Raw genomic sequence first — 19,152 nt, forward strand, 5'->3', positions numbered from 1 at the left:
TTATGGGCTTTAAGAACTGGCTTTTACTGCCAGTAGAAAACTATACCTGAGCAATTTTCCTTTTTGTTGAGTGTGACCTGATTTTTATATTTGTAATATGATACTCTCTTCTGATGCTTTACTGTATTACATACGAATTTTTTAATATTTTTCAATTTGATACATTTTATTTAATGGATAAATAAGTACAAAAATTGCTAACGTGGCTGGATTTCCTTTCTATGGTTGTGTCCCTTTTTGGCTCTTTTTCCATTTCATTTTCAGAAATATGATTTAAGGATTCCCCCATGGTAACTCCACGCTTTTGAAAAATTAGGCAATATTTCCTTTTCTATGTTTTTGAGGACATGACACCAAAAGACCAATTCTGGAAAAAATACTTTCTTTACCATCTGTTGGAGTAGAAGTTAATACATATTTCTAGCTTTCAGTAGCTTGTACATAGTCCAGGTGCTGCACATTGGACATTAATCATTGCTGCCAAATTCTGCTGGGAAGTCCTGGCTACTTAAAAGGGCCATGGTTCTGTGTCCTCTGCTGTGTTTCAAAAACCTGCAGCAACGATGAAGAGAGCAAGAAAATGAAATAACAATCACAACAGTTTCTGCCAGTTTTTCAGTGCAGTTTCCTTTGTGCTACCAACCCAGCTGAGCTCCTCCTGCATCCAGAAGTGCAGTTTGAATGCTGGATCATTTCCAAGAGTTCTGTTTGTTCAGGAAATACCTTTGCCTACCAACCTGAGCAGCTCTGATAGCATTTGAACAGTGATACAGTAATGGGGAAAAAAGAATAAGCTGTGAAGTCTCTGCAAGTCTTAATAATAAGAAAAATCAGACTGTTAAACTCATATTAGTCTCTATACAACTACAGTGAATATAGCTGAATTCTAGAGATTTGGAAGCACATCTTCCTTTTCCAGTGAACATCAATATCTTATTTATATGAAATAGAAATTCTCTTTTGTGAATACAAGAGGGAGCTTGAAACACACTAGTACAGCATAATCCACAAAGCTGGGCACAGCTGAACCTTTGCCTCTGCCTGGCAACTCTTACATGGAGAGATATCTTTCTTTATGCTTCTCCAAGGTTAAAAGATTGAAATCTTTGCAAGTTCTGAAGAGGTGATACTGTTAACGAGGTGAAGATCATTTAAATTGTTTATGTATGATGCATGTATGAAAATGCTGTCTAATCACTCTTAGGAGACAATTATTTGCAGAATTCCCATTCAGGAGCATCCTGTGCATGCCTTCCAAGAGGTGTAAACAAATTGACTAAAGATCTCAACAGATTTATTAATATTTGCCACTGAAGTGGATAATCCTGTTGGACACACAATTGTTCAGGACTAAATTCAATTGTTCACACTATAAAGGTCCTGCACATCATCTGCAAGAATTGAAGATTAAATGAATCTCCTCAAGAAAATGCAGTTTGAACAGGTTTGATCTGCAAGATGCTCTTCCTTTTAATTTTGAATAATGATTTTCTGTAAACATTATTGTCCTCCGTAATGTTGAATTCCTACTCCCAAATATTTTGACCAAAATATTGTTTAGGGTCAACTTCTTTGATAGTATTGAAATTTATTATAGGCATATTACTGCACAAATATTTTGCACTGATAATGAGAGAGGAAATAATATTCCATTAACATTTTTCATCATTCTTAACTAATTAAACTCATTCACAGAAATTCCCCTGTATTGCAAGTTTACTTCTGAAGCTCATTGATATTAGACAGTCAATACCTGAAAACATTCACTCCTTTGAGATTTTGAATGGTTTTTCCTTTATTCCTTAATTCCTGATGAGTTCTACAGTAAAACAGTTCTGAAAGAGGCTGAAGATCTTTATTCACATTACACACTCCTTCTGCCATACTGAAAAATTACTTCTACAACAGGCTTGAGAAATCTTTAAAAACACCTACAGCCAAGAATTGCCTGTTTTTCACTGCTGACTGAAAAAAGAAACCTACAACTAACTCAGCTGCAGCTTTTTATATTGTATCTACATATCTAAATGTAGAGCAGTCAGCACACATCTCACATTTACATAAGAACCTTTGGAAAAGTCTGGTATTGCAGTCAAGCTGTAATTGCTAAGCACACAAAGAGCTTTGAAAAATAAGCATTTAAAGTGTTCAGTTCTCTGCAGAATCTGCCAGTTCTGTATTACATTGTTTTAGTTCCACTGCCAGGGATGATAAATGGCATTTCTTTCAAAATTCAGTATCTGCAAAAGCAAAGACCTGATGCAGATATCATTGTGTGGAAATGCCACAACACTGCAGGACTTGCAGTGACTTAAAGCCCTTTGGCAACCACAGTATATTTCTGATGACCTACCAGTTGTTATAGTTTTACCCTTGCATCACCAATTTGCTGGTTTTTAATCATTGACTGACTTTATTATAAAAGGAAAATCCTCTGTGGACAAACTGTGTTGGAGAATGACTAAAATAGTAATCTTAGCTATTTATTAACAATAATGCAATCCTCTTTTCACTGTCTAATACAGAATTAACAGAACAAAATTTTAAAAATATTTCAAGGAGTATTTGCTGAGAAAATTGACAGAAATAGTAGTAACCCACTATTTATGGATTTGCCAATTTTGATGACACGAAGGTGCCACCCATTTAGTGTCACATGGGACCAAAAAGTCTCCTTTGCCTGTTTTCAGAAACCCTTTTTAAATGCAGAAAATTAAACTTTTAAATGCAGACTGTTTCCTGTACAACACAACTACTGAGGAAAGAATAACCACAGGAAGAAGAGGCTAGAAAACCTTCTTAAACTCCTTGTTCCTTTTTGTCATGAGGGCAGGATTTGCCTCTTAGTGGAACAGACAGTAAGACCTGTTCAGAAAGCTCTTTAATTCCAGCCTCCTTGCCTCTGGCATATAATGACATCAAAGCAATTCCAAAGTTACAACCAAATGTAAGTAGACACGATGAAACAGTGTGAACCCCAAACATTATTTTATTTTGCCTCTGTAGAAACAAATAAACATTCTTCCTCATCTGAAAATGTTTTGGAATAATATAGAAATACTCACAAAAAAAAAAAAAATCAATTAGTTATCCCAGATTTTATAGTAAACAGGAAATGTGATGTAGATAATTATAAACTTAGGTACAGTATACATTAGTTTTTGCATATTTATACTTATTCATATTTGGCTAGAAGTCTAATGATCTCATTTTACTTGTTAAACAGGGAGGCCTTCTGCCCTGCTATGGATGAAATACCATTGATACTCTCCCTCTCAAGATCCAGGAGACATTTTTAACCTTCTGTCAAGTCCTTCATAATTTTCATCTATTAGCTATAAAAACATTCTTGCATAATACAATTTATTAGTCCCTGCATTCTTCCTGTTTCTTTGATTTTCCAGCTCTAAACCAGCTTCACAATCTAAAAACTAAAACATCCAAATTCTAAATACTAAACCAAAAATGTGCTGGATGTGTAAAATTTTGAAAAGTGATGTAACAGCTACAACATTCAAGTAAAAAAAAAAATTCTCCTAATCCTTGAAACACACATGCAGGGCTTCTCAGACTGTAGTACTGAAAACAAAATTGTTTAGCACTTGCCAAATTGGAAAGTAGAGCAGTAAGTTTTCTCAATTAGAAAGTATATCTTTAAAAAAAAGTAATTTTTGCAGAAAGGCACTTTGAATATATCATATATACACACCCCATATATATAATATATATAAATATGGTATATATAATATATATATTATATATATTATATGTATTATATATATACAGTATATATATATATGGTGTGTTTGTATATATATATATTATATATACACCATATATTATACATATATATATTATATATATATACACCATATGTATAATTCTCCAGGACAGATCTTTGTTTTCCTAACACTTATCACCTCTAATAGAAGAAAAAACCTTCTTCCCTAGTGTCTTATGCTCCTCGTGGTGATGCTCCAGAAACACCCATGCAACCATTCAAAGGAAACCTTTAGTGTGGCACAGAATCATCCTCAAGGGAGCTACATGAAAATAAAGCTTGATTTCTCTCCGTGAGAATTCACAATGTGTCACTACAAATCCTGCTATGCAATGCTGCTCTTTAATAATTTATTGGAGTCTCTGGGCTCTGGGTGAGCTGACAAATTTAATATGGAAGTGCTGAATAAACATGAGCTAAAGGACTTTTCTAAACAAACAAAACTGCTGCAAAAGAGTGGCCTGGGGCAGATCAGATTATTTTTCAGCAGTTTATTGACAGCAACACTATTTTTGGTACTAGTTTATTTAGTAAATTAGATAAAGTATTACTTCAAATATGTCTACATTTATCAAATCACCCCTAGGTTTCTTTTGTTCTACAACTCCTAATTTAACCTACAGAGATGGATGAAAATCTGGACTAATGGATCACCAAGTTTCAAACTGCTGAAATTTGTGACAAGCAAAATGTAAAAGCACAGGTCACAAAAAAAGACCACCTCACCTATATTTTTACACCTTGTGTCATATGTCACTGCATATCTCTCTTTCCAGGCTTTTAGATTATGAGGAAAACCAATGTTTGGTAGTTTTGATAACTCTCTGGATGATCTTTCCAGTCAGGGATAATTCACTCCCATCATCTATTTTTTATCTTTTAGCTACTCATTGAAATAATTATATCTTTTTTTTTTTTTTTTTTAGTTGCTGCTTAGTTTCCTTAAAAAAACCTTGATAAAGCTTTGGTGAGGGAGTTTGTGAAATCCAAGCAATGAGATCACTCATTTCTGTGTATTTGTCTGATGTATGAGACAGGATATCCCTTTAGCAGAGCCTCATTGGCTCTTCACAAGGATGGAATACTCAGGCACCTACTAAAACTATTATTTATTGTCATTTCTGTTACTTTTCTAAGTATTAATTTAGTACTGGGATCAGACTCTCTTCTCTGGCATCTGCTTTTGGCATGTCTGAAGAAAGTTTTCTCATTTCTAGAAATACAATAACACAACACTGCAGTTCCTCATTGGCTCATGTGTTACAAAAGACATTCTGAAATAAAGCAATTAAATAATAAATACGGCTGTGAGATGAGGTTCCTAAATATATACAGCAAAAAAACCCCACAGATAAACGTTTGGCATAATTTTGTTTTTTTCCTGAATACTTACAGGCACTTCCCATCTGCTCAATGAATGTGATCTGTGCAGATCTGCAGTCACAGCTTAGAGACAACTCCTGGGAAAAGTTACTTAAAAAGGCTCCTGAGAATATCCTGTGCTTTCTTTGGATAAATATGAATCAGTGTGTGTGGATTTTTAAGCCTAAATATCTACTGAAGTGACAGGGAATGTAAGAATTTCACTAGGAAGCAAAGGCAGAGGATGGAGAGAGAAGATTTTTTTTTTTTCTCTATTTATGCATCACACTTGAACCACAGAAATTATGTGGATAAATCCTCTGGAAAAATGAGATCTTAGAAGCTAGAGAAGTAATACCAAGGAGTTTTAGTGAAATCAAAACTTTTATACTGAAATGAAAACGTTCATGCGGAAAATATAACTAGCACTTTAACTATATTAATATAATAACAATTCAAATTAATTCTGCCACTTGGAAAACTTTCAGAACTTGTCCATTCATGAGTTAAAGGCAGAATCAGAAGGATTCATCCTAAGCAGAGCTCAGTGGAGCAGATATGACATTTCAGTGGGGTGGAAATATCACAACCTCTTAGTAATCACCTAGACCTTGGAAAACAACAGCATTGGACCATTGATTGGCTTCCCCAGCTCTGAATGCTAAAAATTGTCTCAGCTGGTAGAAATACTGTTCTGGAGCACAATTCTGTGCCTACAGAGAGGACCGGAAACACAATATTGGTAAAGAATTCTCAATAATCTCTTCCTGGATTATATGAACAGGGGAATGATTTTTAAAGGCTGTTGGAATGAGAACAGCAGTGAACTGGTTTGGGGTTTTTTTCCATAGTTTTGAGCTGTGCCAGGGGAGGTTTAGGTTGGACATCAGGAGGAATTCCTTCCCAGAAAGGGTGATGACATTGGGATAATGGGCTGTCCCGGGGAGATGGATGGAGGAGTCACCGTCCCTGGAGGTGTTCAGGGGAGCACTGGCTGTGCCGCTCGGTGCCGTGGTTTGTCGCCATGGTGGTGTTGGGTGACAGGTTGGATTCAGCGATCTCAGAGCTCTTTTCCAAGCGAACACATCCCGCGATCCTGCGATTTCACGATGCTGGCGATTCAGCGCTGGCCACGCCCACCGGCCATGGCCACGCCCCTCCACAGTAGCCACGCCCCCTCATACTGGCTCCGCCCCCCCCCTCCGGGAAGCCACGCCCCTTCCCCGCCCTCCGCAGCAACGCCTCGCTTCTCCCGCCCCACCCCCGTCGCTAGGGGGCGTTCCCCGCCGGTCACGCGCCAGGGCGCGGAGCAGAGCCGCTCTCCCGCATCGTTCCGCCGCGTCCCGGCGCTGCGCTCGGCGCTCGGCTGGTGCGGCCTGCGGGAGCGGCGCTCGGGCGATGCTCGGGGCCGCCGCCGCCTGAGGTGCCGCTGCGCTCCGGAGCGCTCCGGTGGGTCCCGGCGGAGCGGCGGCCGCCATGGGGCTGGGATCCAGCTCCGAGGGCCCGGGCGGCGGCGCCGAGGGCTTCCACGTGCACGGGGTGAGGCGGCCGCCGCCGGGCCCGCGGGGAGAGGGAGGGAGCTGGGGAGGGCCGCGAGGGGCGGCGGGCGCTGAGGCGGGACGGCGGGGCTCCTCTCTCGCCTGCCGGCCGTGCTGGCTGGGCCGCCCGGCTCCCACCTGTGCGCTCCTGCCCGGAGCTGCCACGCCGGCAGGGGCGGGGCGGCCGTGCGGCTCCTGTACCAGCCAATGCCCGTCCCGGCGGCGGCAGCGGGCTCGGGGCTGCGGGCTGGCGGGGCTGCGGTGCCCAATGGGGAGCCTCTGGGGCTGCTGTGGGATGGAGTTTAAGAGTAGAACATCCCTCCTTTTCTCCCTGCTCCCCTCCTTTTCTCCCTGCTCCCCTCTCTCCTCGTTCCCTGTTCTCTCTGCTCCTCTCCTCTCCCTGTTCTTCTCCCTCCCTGTTCCCCTTCTTTCCTCCCAGCTCCCCTCCCTCTTTCCCTGCTCCCTTCTCTGAGGCTCTTCTCAGCATCTTGTTGGGTCAGTTCCCGCTCCAGCGCTGTCTTCTCCGTGCCTGCCTCTCCCAGGCGCTGGATGTAGCTGCAAGTTCGCTGTAACTCCTCTGTTTGGCACACTGTCTGCACATACAGTGGTGTAAACGCATATCTGGAAGTTTTGAGGATGGGCAGAGGTGCTGCTGGTAACAGCTGTTGCATGAGTTATCCTTTCTTTTAGTGGGTATTTTCCCTCCCTGGAATGAGAGTGGGAGCGTTGCTGCCCCGTGCTGCTTTCCACTTCATCTGAGTTTTGTGTTCCTCAGCATCACTGCAAAGCTGCCTGTTTGCTCTTGATGCAGTTCAGGGTAGTGATGGAAGTTAATACTTCCACTCCAGTTGTGCTTACAGTGCTCAGTCTTGGCTGTTTCATAATAAAGCGTGATTTTTATTCTTATTTTTGCTCTAAAAGCTTTTGCTGAAGTAACTGTGCTATTAGGCATGTTTTATAACTTTTGTAGAAAGTTCTGCCAGCAAAAGCCTCTATTAAAAAAAAGGAAACATATATATCTAGCATTTTGGTAACACCAGACCAAATACCAAATGTGGAAATTTAAATTTTCCCAGTAATGAACTTCCCGGTTTAGATGATGCCTGGCTTGTAATTTTTGCTTAAATTGTGAGGTGGCCCTCAGGAATCAAATATATCCGAGGCTAAGGGCTGCTGAAAGAGAAGTTAAGGGCAAACTGTCAGTAGGTTTGCAGTGATTCCTTAACATCATCTTGCTTTGTTCAGTGTACCTTGAAGTGGGTGGACTCTCTTGTAATATACCAAGTTCTGTGTAACTTTTGGTGTGGGTTTTCCTGGTATGAATGCATTGTAATGAATATTCTCGATGTTTATGACATCTGTTCTATGATGACTTGGTTATAATGAAATTGAGATGTCTCAACTCTTGTTTCTTAAGACTCTCTTGTAAGTGGTGGCAGTTTTCTTGACCACAACTTGTGGGCAGGCATGTGTTTGTACTGTACTTGTGTAAAAATTCCTGTTCCAATGGGCTGGAAATTGTGGGAACCCAACTGTCAGTTGTGTTCATGGAAAAATGGCTCTGATGCAAGTGAGGACTCTCACTGTGCTCAGGTGAAAACCCTGAAGCAGCATGTTGAAAAACAAGCCTTTCTCCAAAATATTCAGTATTCAATAATTCCAGGCTGTGCACTCTGAATCACAGTATTTGTGTCTTATATGGGATTAAAGCCCTTCTTTTTGCAGCTTGATTAGGACCTCTGTTCATATTTTTATAAAAGTAAGATCCTAACTGAGGAGTGCTTCCTGAGGGCAGTCATTTGGTGCCTTATCTCTGGCTCAGCTCACAAGTAAATATTGAATCAAGTGTAAAGATTAACACTTTCACTTATGTAACTGGAAATCAATGTAGAATGATAAAATGTGTGTTCTGCAGGTTCAAGAAAACTCCCCAGCCCAACAAGGAGGATTGGAACCTTTCTTTGATTTCATCATTGCCATAGGACACACGAGGCTTGTAAGTCTCAAATGACTTCAGTGTTGCTTTTTCTACCCTGCATGAAATGTGGGTGTTGTAGTGATGATTAAAGGTAAAACCCAAAACTGTTGCAAGTAGAGAAACTTTTCACATTGGACATTAAAGTAAAACTTGCAGGTGTTCAGAGTCTCTTTGGCTAAATTCAAGCTTGAGGAAAGGGTTTTGTTTATGCCTTTACTCACCTTAACTTCTTAACAGGTGAACACAATGTTTATGTTATTACTCATTCGTACATATTTTCTACCACAAGGTGAATACTTAACCAGTGAGTCAATAGTTAGAGCTCAACATTTGTTTAAACAAACTTGTTTCAACATTTGATAAAACAGGAAGAATCATAGCCTGTTTACTTATACTTTTGAGATCAAGAACACAGTTCCTGTGTGTTGAGTGATGAGAGAAAAGTTGAGTTTTGGGTTGATGGAGTGGTTTTGGGGTTTTGGTTGGGTTTTTGTTTGTTTATTTAAAAGGCTCAGAGCTTTGCCTGTGTTCTCCACCCTAACCACATACAAGCTGAATTCATTAAATTTGTCTTGGGTTTATGAGTTGAGATCTCTTTTTTGGAAGGGATCATTATAAGGGTAGATTTTGGGGGAAGATCATTTAATCTCCTAACATGACAGAAATGCTGATGTTCTTTCACAGTCAGTTTGCAGTGACTTTGAAGGGTGTTGAAGAGGGATGGGGCTCAGAGACCTGAAGTAAAATGTTGCTGCTTTTTGTTAGGCTACACAGTTGGCATCTAATACTGCTGGTTTTATTTAATAGCAGTTGTGAAGGACAGGAATGCCAGTGATGAAATGGAATAATAGGAAGTATTTATGTAAAGGGATGTGTGCTGAAAGTACTGACTGCCTTCTAGTAAAAGAAAATTGAACTGCTGGGATTGTTTGTGAACCACAAAGCCTAAACTTTGATGGTTTTGGTTCTTTGTATTCCAGTTCTGCCACAGATGTGACATATGTTACAGGTGCAATTAGAAAGAATGCTAATCCTATATCTCTTCTCTACAGAACAAGGAAAACAATATGTTGAAAGACCTGCTGAAAGCAAATGCTGAGAAAGCAGTGAAGCTGGAGGTGTACAACATCAAAACAATGAAAATACGAGAGGTGGAGGTGATCCCCAGTAACATGTGGGGAGGACAAGGCCTCCTTGGAGCCAGCGTGAGGTTCTGCAGCTTCCAGGGAGCCAATGAACACGTCTGGCATGTCCTGGTGAGGAGGAATTCTTTGGTGGCTCATTATTTGTTCATGGAACCTCATTTTACAGCAGGATGTTTAGCAGTAACTGTTATGTAAAGTTCAGTGCTGCAATCACTCGGAGGAAGGGAACAGAGTCTTGAAGGTTTGTCTGAGCTATTTCAGTAGGGACAAGGAGTGGGTGGTGTCAGTGTTCTCAGTGACAGTGACAAAAATAACTCCATCCTAACTGGACCAAATAGTGTAGGTGGGAAGGGGTTTTTTATGTTGAATAATCAGAGGCAAAAGCAAAAAGATTCTGACCTGTTTGGTGTGTCTGTGTTGGCTAAACTTCCATTAAATTACAATTAATGTTACAAAAAGCACCACAAATTTATTTTAAAATTAAGAGGAAGAGCTGAAAGGGTAGAACTGAATAGGAAAGAATGTTTATGTTTCTGGTTGTTCAAGCAAATGCAATTTCTCAACATCTTCAGAGTATCTTATTTTAAATTGGTAGCATCTTCATCTTTCTTAAGCAGCACGTTTTACAGATGTAGACTATTCAAGGAATTCTTTTTTATCCCATTAACAAAATATTCTCTCCTTCTTTGTTCCTGGAGCTAGCTTTTCTTTTGGATCTTGGTAGTTTACCCTGCTGTGGGTGCAAATGACTGTTGTCATTCTTTCACAGGACATTGAGCCTTCATCTCCTGCAGCTCTGGCTGGTCTCCAGCCATACACTGACTACGTTGTTGGATCTGACCAGATTCTCCAGGAGGTAGAGTACATGCATATTCCTTCCAGTAGGGATCAACTGTCTTTGTGCCTGCCAAGTGTATGTTGTAGGATTGGTTTTTTTTTCGAAAATCTAATTAAATGTATGGGGATGGTGTTGGGGGATTTTGGAGGTTGATGTTTATGACAGAAGCTTTATTATTAAGGTAAACATTATCTTTCTTTTTAGTGTGACAATAAAAAGAAGTTGCCGCTAAAGATCAAACTACATTGGTGATTTTTCTGTCTCTGCTTTACTCTCACATTGAGTAAATATGTAAAATGCTGACTTGCACATTTGGGTTTATTAATTACTACTTTATTTCTTTTTCTTAGTCAGAGGATTTCTTTTCCCTGATTGAATCCCATGAGGGGAAGCCACTGAAGCTGATGGTTTACAACACTGAAGCAGATTCCATCCGAGAGGTAGTTGTGACCCCCAATGGAGCTTGGGGTGGAGAAGGAAGGTACTGATCTCTGTTGATGACAGGTTATACCCTTGTGGAAATGAGCCCCTGTTAGGAGTATTATTACTATCAATTATTGCTGTTTCCAAGTTAAGTCTTGTTTCCTCACACTTGTCACGCAAAACTGTTAATCTTTCCTTTAAAAAATCAGCTTACAACTAGGAATTGGGCACGTTCTCGATCTAATCCTGATTGATTTGAACCAAATGGCAAAACTCATGTTGAGCTCCCCATTAGCAGTTTCACCATTTGCATTCTTATAGTCAAAACATTCAGCTAAAGCAAGAACAAAATCCACATCAGGGCAGATTAAATATTTTGTAAATATATAAAATAATTCACTGAATGCTAACGTGTATATGTCTAAAAGTTGAGAGTGTTCTTTGAGTAAGTAGAAATTCTTGCAGGTAGATATTTCCTGCTATACATAAAAGACATAAGCTCTTCTTGTTTAAGAGTCAAAATTTAAAATACTTTAGAATACTTTAAATTTACTTTAAAATACTTTAAAATAGCTTTGTTAAGAGGACTTTTTTTTGTCTTGATTTACTTCTCTTGTACAGTTTAGGATGTGGTATTGGATATGGCTATTTGCACAGAATTCCAACACAGTCCATGACATCAAAGAAAAAGCCAGAAAGCAAATCACCTTCACCCTCACCGAAAGCTGGAACTCCTCTACCATCCACTAATGGTTACACAGAGGTAGGAAAGAAATAAATTCCAATCTCAGCCTTGTTCTCTGGATTTGCAAAAGTTTTTGCTTTTTGGGACACTGGAAATACTGTCTATTTGAGTACAGCATTCAATTTTGCTTGAATGAAAGGGAGCTGGGTGAAGGGAAAATGAGAGCTGCTGCTGCTGAGCCAATGTCAGATCACCAGTGTTGGCTGACGGAAGTTTTTGCCAGATATTTTCTTCCTATTTTCAAGCCTTGTATCCTACAGCTGTGCCAGTCAATGAGGATCACGTTAAAAGAACACCTACCTCACTAAGGCAAAGATACACCTCCAAGAACCAACTTCTAAGAACAAACTGGCTTTAAAAAAGCTGGTTTTTGTCCTAACTGATGTTTGACTTTCAGTTTCAGCATCACAGCTTCTCTCTGAACTGGTGTATGTGGAGACAGGCATGATGCTTTCATAGGAAGGTTGGCTTCAGGTGATACTTCTAATGTAAAAAGATGTTTTTCCTTCTTACTTATTCCAGACTCCATTATTGGCACCTCCCTCTCAGAATGACAGCTCTGAAACAGTTATGAACTTGGATCATTCCACAGAGCAAGAAATGAGTGGTTATTCACCAGAAAACTCACTTTCTCCTCCTCCCCCTCTCCAGAGAGTTATGGATCCAGGTATGTTTCCTTAGGTGCTTTTTTCACCAGTTCTTTAGAGGATATCTAAATAAAGTACTATGGTCTTAAACAAGCTGGAGATTTAAATTCAGAACTGTGAGCATTGGTGGTGGTCTTCCTTGAAGTTTTTGACTTCTTTGGATTTCAGAGCTGTAGAATTTGGGTACCATGTAAGTTAACTTATTTGCATTTAGTGGGGAGGTAACTACACTGACTTCAGTCTAAAATGTCCTTTCGAATCCAGAATTTTGTGTTTTATCTAATACTTGCTTTCTCCTCCAGGATTTCTAGATATGTCTGGAATTTCAGTTTCTGAGTTCACAAGCTTAACAGAAGTGTCCAACCTATCCCCATCTGCCTCCTTCAACATGCCAGCAGCAGGTGCTTCCATAGGCCCTGAACCATCAATGTCAAATAGTGAAGCCTCTGCTTATTTTGGTAAGTGCACCCAAGATTTCCTTTAGACCTCTGACCGTATTTCTGCAATGGCACCAACTCATGCTCACTTAACATTATCACACTTGTTGGAAATAGGCAACTTTTAATACAAATCAGAAAGAATGGCAAAAATGAGATGGAAAAAGTAGCAGAAATCAGGCTTAGAAATGGAAAAAAGCTAAAGTGCTTTTCTCTAAGTTTATAGAATGTGGGTCTCTTTCTTAAATGAAAATGCTGATGCATTCAGGTTAAACTGACCTTAAAAGTAGGTTCAGTGCAAATGAATATTTGTACCCCAAGCTTGTCTTCACAATTGTAAAATGAAAACAAAGTTGCAGTCATCTTAAGAGTTCTTTTTTGTGCTGGGCTGACCCTGGCAGGACACCAGATGCTCTGCAAGTCACTCTGTCACTCCCTCCTCAGCTGGGCAGGGAAGAGAAAATCCAGCAAAGGCTTGTGGGCTGGGAAAAGGGCAGGGAGAGATTCCTCACCAGTTAACTGTCACAGGCAGAACAGACTCAACTGGGCAAAATTAGTTTAATTTATTACCAATCAAACTAGAGTAGGATAATAAGAAATTAATTGCAATCTTAAAAACACCTTCCACTTCCATCCCTCCCTTTCTCCCTGGCTCAACTTAACTCAGTTTTCCATCTCCTCCTGCCAGAGGCACAGAGGTCCTGGGAATGGGGGCTGCAGTCAGTTCATCCCACACCTCTGCCTCAGGAAGGGGATTCCTCATACTCTCCCACTGCTCCCAGGGCTCTGTGGGGTCTCTCCCAACTTCTTCAGCAGGGTCCTTCCCATGGGATGCAGTTCTACATGAACTGCTCCCGAGCAGGCTTCCCATGAGGCCACAGCCTCCTTTGGGTATCCCTGTGCTCCAGGGATGGATCTCATGGGCTGCAGGGGCACAGCTGCCTCACCATGGGCACCACAGGCTGCAGGGCACTGGTTTGTGTTATTTTAAAAACCTGTGTGCACCATCAGATTTTCTGCATTTGGGGAGAACTGAGTGAACAGCCCAAGTACTGGTGAGTTGTGAATCTGTTAATGTCCTGTATGAGGAGTCTCAATCATGCTGAGTTTTCTAGATGCAGGGTAACCAGAGACACTGTCTGTTGGCCTGGTATGTTTTGTTTTCTTACAAATTATTTCCATTCCCCAGAAAATGCCCCAGCTTTGGACCCTGCAGGTGTAACCCTGCATTCTGAAGGATCAGGCAAGCAGCCCACATTGGATGACCTCCTGCCTTCAATTCCATCTTTACCTTCTCTTGATCTTCCTCATGACATTTCTTCAAAATCAACACTAGGAACTGATGCTGATAACCAGGAATCCAAGGTGCTAGTGAATAGCACTGAGAGCTCATTAACCACTGCTCCAGAGACATCAGAGGATGAAGCAGCAAGTGAACAGAAAGAAACAGCTGCACAAGATGCTGAGTGAAATGGACCCTGCTGCTGTTTACAGACTGCTGAATGCTGCGGTAGGACTGCTTGGAATATTTTTCTGATCTTGAAAGAATTAGTTACTCTATTTTATTAGTGTAGACAATACTAAAAAAGAAATCACATGAAGTACATATCCTGTTGTCTTTTCCAATCACTATTTAATGGATTGATCTATGTTCAGAATTTGAATGCTATCCAGAATCACCAGATCAAGGGAGAAATTGATGCAGAAACAAGTCGGATGCTTGCACAATGTCAAGTTCTGGAATTCAATTTGCCTACACGCACTCCTGAATGTATTTATGAAGGCACTGTGCCTGAACAGTTACACACAGTGATGATTTTTATCAGTATGTTTGATGGTATTAAAAAAATATTTATAGTTTTGATTTGTTAGAAAGCTTTTCTAATGGTACACCTTGGTTAGACTGCTTTTGTGACTTGCAAGGCATTTCTTACACCAAGATACTTTTATTCTTACTTACTACTCTGCAGACTGTTATTTTTCTTGGTTTAAGTCCCTCCTCTGTAACAGTTACTCGTGTACCTTCTCTACAACTATTTCAGCAGCAAAGAAGTACCATGGGGTTGGAAGTTGTAGCCCCAAATGGGACAAAGCCATGGTGGTGGGTCCTGCAGTGGACCCAGAGATGGTGGCCTTGCAGTTAACAATGAGGGGGAATGATGATGGTTACTTGAAACAAACTGAAGATGATTTTAAAGTAGGGGTGATGATGATGCCTGATGGGTTTTTGTCCTTTTTCATTATACTTTTATACTCTCTTTATATCCTTTTTACCCTTTCCCATTCCTGTACTTTTTACTCCCTATACCTTAGCCCCACATGTTTATAACCCTCGTACTCTAGCCTAGTTCAGAATTCTTTGGAGAAAACGAAACAATCTCCACAATCTCAAGAGCATGAGGCACCAACCTTGAAAAGAGCCCCATCACTGGGACATGTCTTTGTAAACTAAGTTGTAACCTTTTGAGGAGAGGTAATTTGAATAAGGGGACAATTACTTCATTTGTTAGACTTCTCATTGGGGAATTTGAGATAGGTATGCCAATCTATGAGGTCCATAAATTGTATATGGGAGATATCGTCGCTCTCTTGGTCATCGGTGTGCATCTGGCATCCTATTAAACCAAGGTAATACCCTTTTCCTATACTGCCTGTCTGCGTCTCAAATTTTTTACCAGCAATTTAAGGCATCAATGAAACCTTTTTGGTGAAGATTGAATGTCTTGGCTTCTGTAGTGACTGAGAAATAGCTTTCCTTTGCTTGTGCTTTTCTACTTACTCATTTCTATTTTTATACAGAGTGTTGTAAGTTTAAGACATGGGGCTGTTGTGCAGCACCAGCAATTGCTTTTTGTAGCTTTCTTTTGTTTGCACTTGTCTCCAAATAGCTTCTGAATGTAAGGGCAAACATGACAAAAACAATGGAAAACATGGGTGGTTTTATGGTCCTCAGGGCAGTGATTTATCATGGAATTTCAAAGCTGCTGATAGCAAATAATACAGCTACTGTGGTGAAAATCCTTTGTAAATTAAGAGAATGGGGACTCAGAGTCCCACAGATTTGCCTGTGACAGCACACAAGGGCTTCAGATGAGTCTACCTGGACATAAAATCTGTCCTTGATCTGTTGTTAGTCTGAAATACTGCAAGTACAGTAGTTCTGAACAGGATTGCCAAAGTAACTGTTACTTTAAGGAATGTATTGAGCTCTAAGTGCAGACAGTAGAATTGACAGTGAATTCTAGTCTGCTAAATGGTCTGTTAATTGTGAACTTGTTTTATTTCCTATATTGCTAAAATAAATCTAATTTCTTCCCGCAGCTGAGTGTTACACAGGTGAACAGCCAAACACTAAAAATAAAGGTAATTTAAAATATTCCTAAGTTTATTTGATATTGGAGCCTGAAGACAGCTAGATGGTGTTTTATTCATGATGCTTATTTAAAGCTGTTTCTAGTCTTATACAGTTCTCAGAACTGGCTGTAAGAGGGTAATAGCTCATTTAAGTGACTCTGTACCATACACACCATTTAGAAATCGAAGAGCAGGGAATGTCAAAACTCCTAAGAGATTTCAAATGTTACCATAATAAATGGCTTGAACTTATTTCAGTCTGTGTCTAGCCTCTGTGTGTTATATTAACTGGCTCTGGGAAGGGGGTTGAAAAACCAAGCAGTTCAACTTTGAGCAAGAGGATGTGCTCTCCAAACCTGAAACCTGATCATTCAAATGCTAAATGAGGTGAAGAGTTGGACTTCCTCATCAAATTTCTGTTCTCTTGCCAATTGAGATACTCTCTCCCTGCTGCAGCCCTGAAAGTAGAAAGTACTCTTACTTGTGGGTGATTAGAATTTCAGTTTCAAAATGAAACCTAAAAAGAGTGGGAGAAGCACCTGAGAGTGGCTGGATTTGGAGCCAAAACCAAACAGCCAGTCACCCAGTGCTGGCCAAAGCCTCTTTTTCCAGGTAAGAAGGAGCTGGATGTGACCTCTCCCCCACTCTGTAAACTTTGGGGACATCTCTAAACCCAACAGCAGCAGTTCTTCTGCAGACAGAAGGAGGATTATCTGGGCAGCATCAGGAGAAGGGTAAAACAAAGGGAGGAGGAGGAGCAGGCACCTCAGACATTAACAGCACCAGGGTGGTTTGTACAACCAGACACAACAGGATGAGCTTCCAGACCTGAGCTGCTCCCTCACAGTAACAGTTGAGCCTGAGGACACAGGGCTGGCAGACATTAAATCCAGAGGCTCCCAGCAGCTCAAGTATTAGAGTGAGGATTAGGCAAAGCCCATCTCAACTGAGCTCTGCTCCTGCCAATGCCACAGCACCCAGGGCTGATGGGGGCTGAGCCAGGAGGGGCCCTCTGAGCCATGGGACCTCCTCCCACCTGGATACTCAAAACTGCTCAGCAAATACCACAGAAACCTGGCCAAGCCCTCTCCCAAGCAAGGCTAACTTCATTCATGGGAACTTTCTATGGAGCACAACCCTGTACCAGGAATCACTGTAAATCCCCATGATCATAAGGAAATAACCATCCCAGAGATAAACATGCACATCTCATTAGTAACAGCAACATGGATGCTGAACTAATTCTGGCTGAACTTGAATGGATGTATTTACTGCTTTTAAGTTGAACACCTACTGGTAAGAACTATTAAACCACCAAATTCAGGCAGTGATGGCTTAATTTGCCCTCTTAAACTTTCACAGCAGGCTTGACAATCTACTGAGCCTCCTGCTGTACTGCTCTAGGCTCTGTGCAGAGGCTGCTCATCCACAGTGCCACACTTGGCTGAACTCCTCTGAGCTGTAAGTCAGAAATGCTGCAGGAAAATGGATCTGTGCAACACTGAGCAGAGATCACAGCACTCACACACTGGTGGGGTCATGCACTTCCACATGCATTCTCCATCTTCCCCCAAAACTGGCAAGTATTTCCACCTCCAAGCAGTTACACAAGAACAGGCTCTTAACAGAAAGCAGCTACAGGTTACTCATTGCACTGATTTGACTGTGTTAATATGTTCCATTTCCTGGGCACTGCCACTGCTGCCCACACAGCCTCCTCCTTGGCTGTTGCCTTAAGCAAACACTAATTGGCATTGCTTCTGCTGTAACAGAATTTCAACTGTTTGCTTTAAGTTACATTTCTAAGCTACAAAAAGTAATTAAGCCTTCAAAAGCCCCTGAAAAAGATGGTTAGAATAGTGTCACAATATCCTCAGAGAGAGAGATCAGGCACATCCCACCCAGTCTCTAATCAGCACCTCTGCTCTGCATGATATTTGCACAGCTCTGTACAGAAGAACCACCACAATAAAGGAAGCTATTTCAATGAACCACTTTCTTGACATTCAAGTGTGTGTGTGAGCTCCCAACAGCTCTGTTACCCAGCTGGGAAGTGATTCCACCTGGCTCTGTTCAGGAGCCAGCAGCACATCCACAGTGTAAGACCACATGCTTAAAGATTGACTGTAAATGTTAAGTTCAATAAATTTTTAGGGATAAAGTTAGAAACCAACAGGACCTCTGTGAAAGGAAAAATAATACCTTGGTGTAATGTCTCTATGTCAGGCACTGCCTTGCCAGTCTCTGGCTGTGTCTCTCCTGGGGGATATATGGGATTTATCAGTTGGATTGTCCAATACCAAGAGGTAGAACTACATTAAGGTCCCTTCCAACACAAACCATTTATGATTCTATAATAAAGCTCATCCTGTTTCAACCCCCTGCCATGGGCAGGGACACATTCTACAGGACCAGATTGCTCAGAGCCCCATCCAACTGGGCCTTGAACACTTCCAGGGATGGGGAATCCACCACCTCTCTGCCTAAGGCTTATTTTGAGTATTTTTTCAGTGTTTCTTGAAGTTACTGCTAAATCCTTCAAGCATTTCTTCTCATCCTAAAATACTTGTGATTCAGCTAAAAGTAGTGCACCAAGGTCTCCTGTTCTCAGCCCCACCCTACCTAAAGAGATTAAAAAATTGCCTGTCATAAACAATTTAAATGCTTTTCTGGGAGACAGGCTACACTACTAAACACTAGATTTACAACTCCTTCCCATAATGAACTTGGAAATTAAATAACTTCTACAAATCCACAGCCTTTTCTATGATTCTGGCAAACAAACACTGTTCACAATGTCTCAGAGCTGTGTCTCATACTAACTCAGTGTTCTCCTGATCCTGCCTTCAGGACTCCTAAAGACAGCACAACTCCAGAAAAGGTAACAAATTAAAAGGTAGTGGT

General features: G+C 40.9%; 1 protein-coding gene across 2 annotated transcripts; it reads left to right on the top strand.

The window, feature by feature from the left end:
- The first annotated feature begins 6,454 nt into the window (after positions 1-6,454).
- GORASP1 (golgi reassembly stacking protein 1) lies at positions 6,455-15,892 on the top strand. 2 transcript variants are annotated; one of them, XM_085050204.1, is made up of 9 exons: positions 6,455-6,592; positions 8,597-8,677; positions 9,712-9,915; positions 10,574-10,660; positions 10,993-11,123; positions 11,687-11,828; positions 12,333-12,477; positions 12,760-12,915; positions 14,084-15,892. In XM_085050204.1, the coding sequence occupies exons 3-9, from the start codon at positions 9,727-9,729 to the stop codon at positions 14,362-14,364; spliced, it is 1,131 nt and encodes a 376-aa protein (XP_084906330.1). In that variant the 5' UTR covers positions 6,455-6,592; positions 8,597-8,677; positions 9,712-9,726; the 3' UTR covers positions 14,365-15,892. The 2 variants fall into 2 exon arrangements, with proteins under 2 accessions (XP_084906330.1, XP_084906329.1); XM_085050203.1 differs by having other exon boundaries at positions 6,458-6,682.
- The last annotated feature ends 3,260 nt before the right edge of the window (positions 15,893-19,152 follow it).

Source organism: Lichenostomus cassidix, chromosome 2 (assembly GCF_008360975.1).
Source record: "Lichenostomus cassidix isolate B80296 chromosome 2, HeHo_3.0, whole genome shotgun sequence".
NCBI classification, from domain to species: Eukaryota; Metazoa; Chordata; class Aves; order Passeriformes; family Meliphagidae; genus Lichenostomus; species Lichenostomus cassidix.

Coding starts and splice junctions, on each gene's coding strand:
- GORASP1 (XM_085050203.1), top strand. CDS start 6,620: ATGGGGCTGGGATCCAGCTCCGAGGGCCCGGGCGGCGGCGCCGAGGGC. Junction 8,678..9,711: donor CCATAGGACACACGAGGCTT/GTAAGTCTCAAA, acceptor TCTTCTCTACAG/AACAAGGAAAACAATATGTT. Junction 12,478..12,759: donor CCAGAGAGTTATGGATCCAG/GTATGTTTCCTT, acceptor TTTCTCCTCCAG/GATTTCTAGATATGTCTGGA.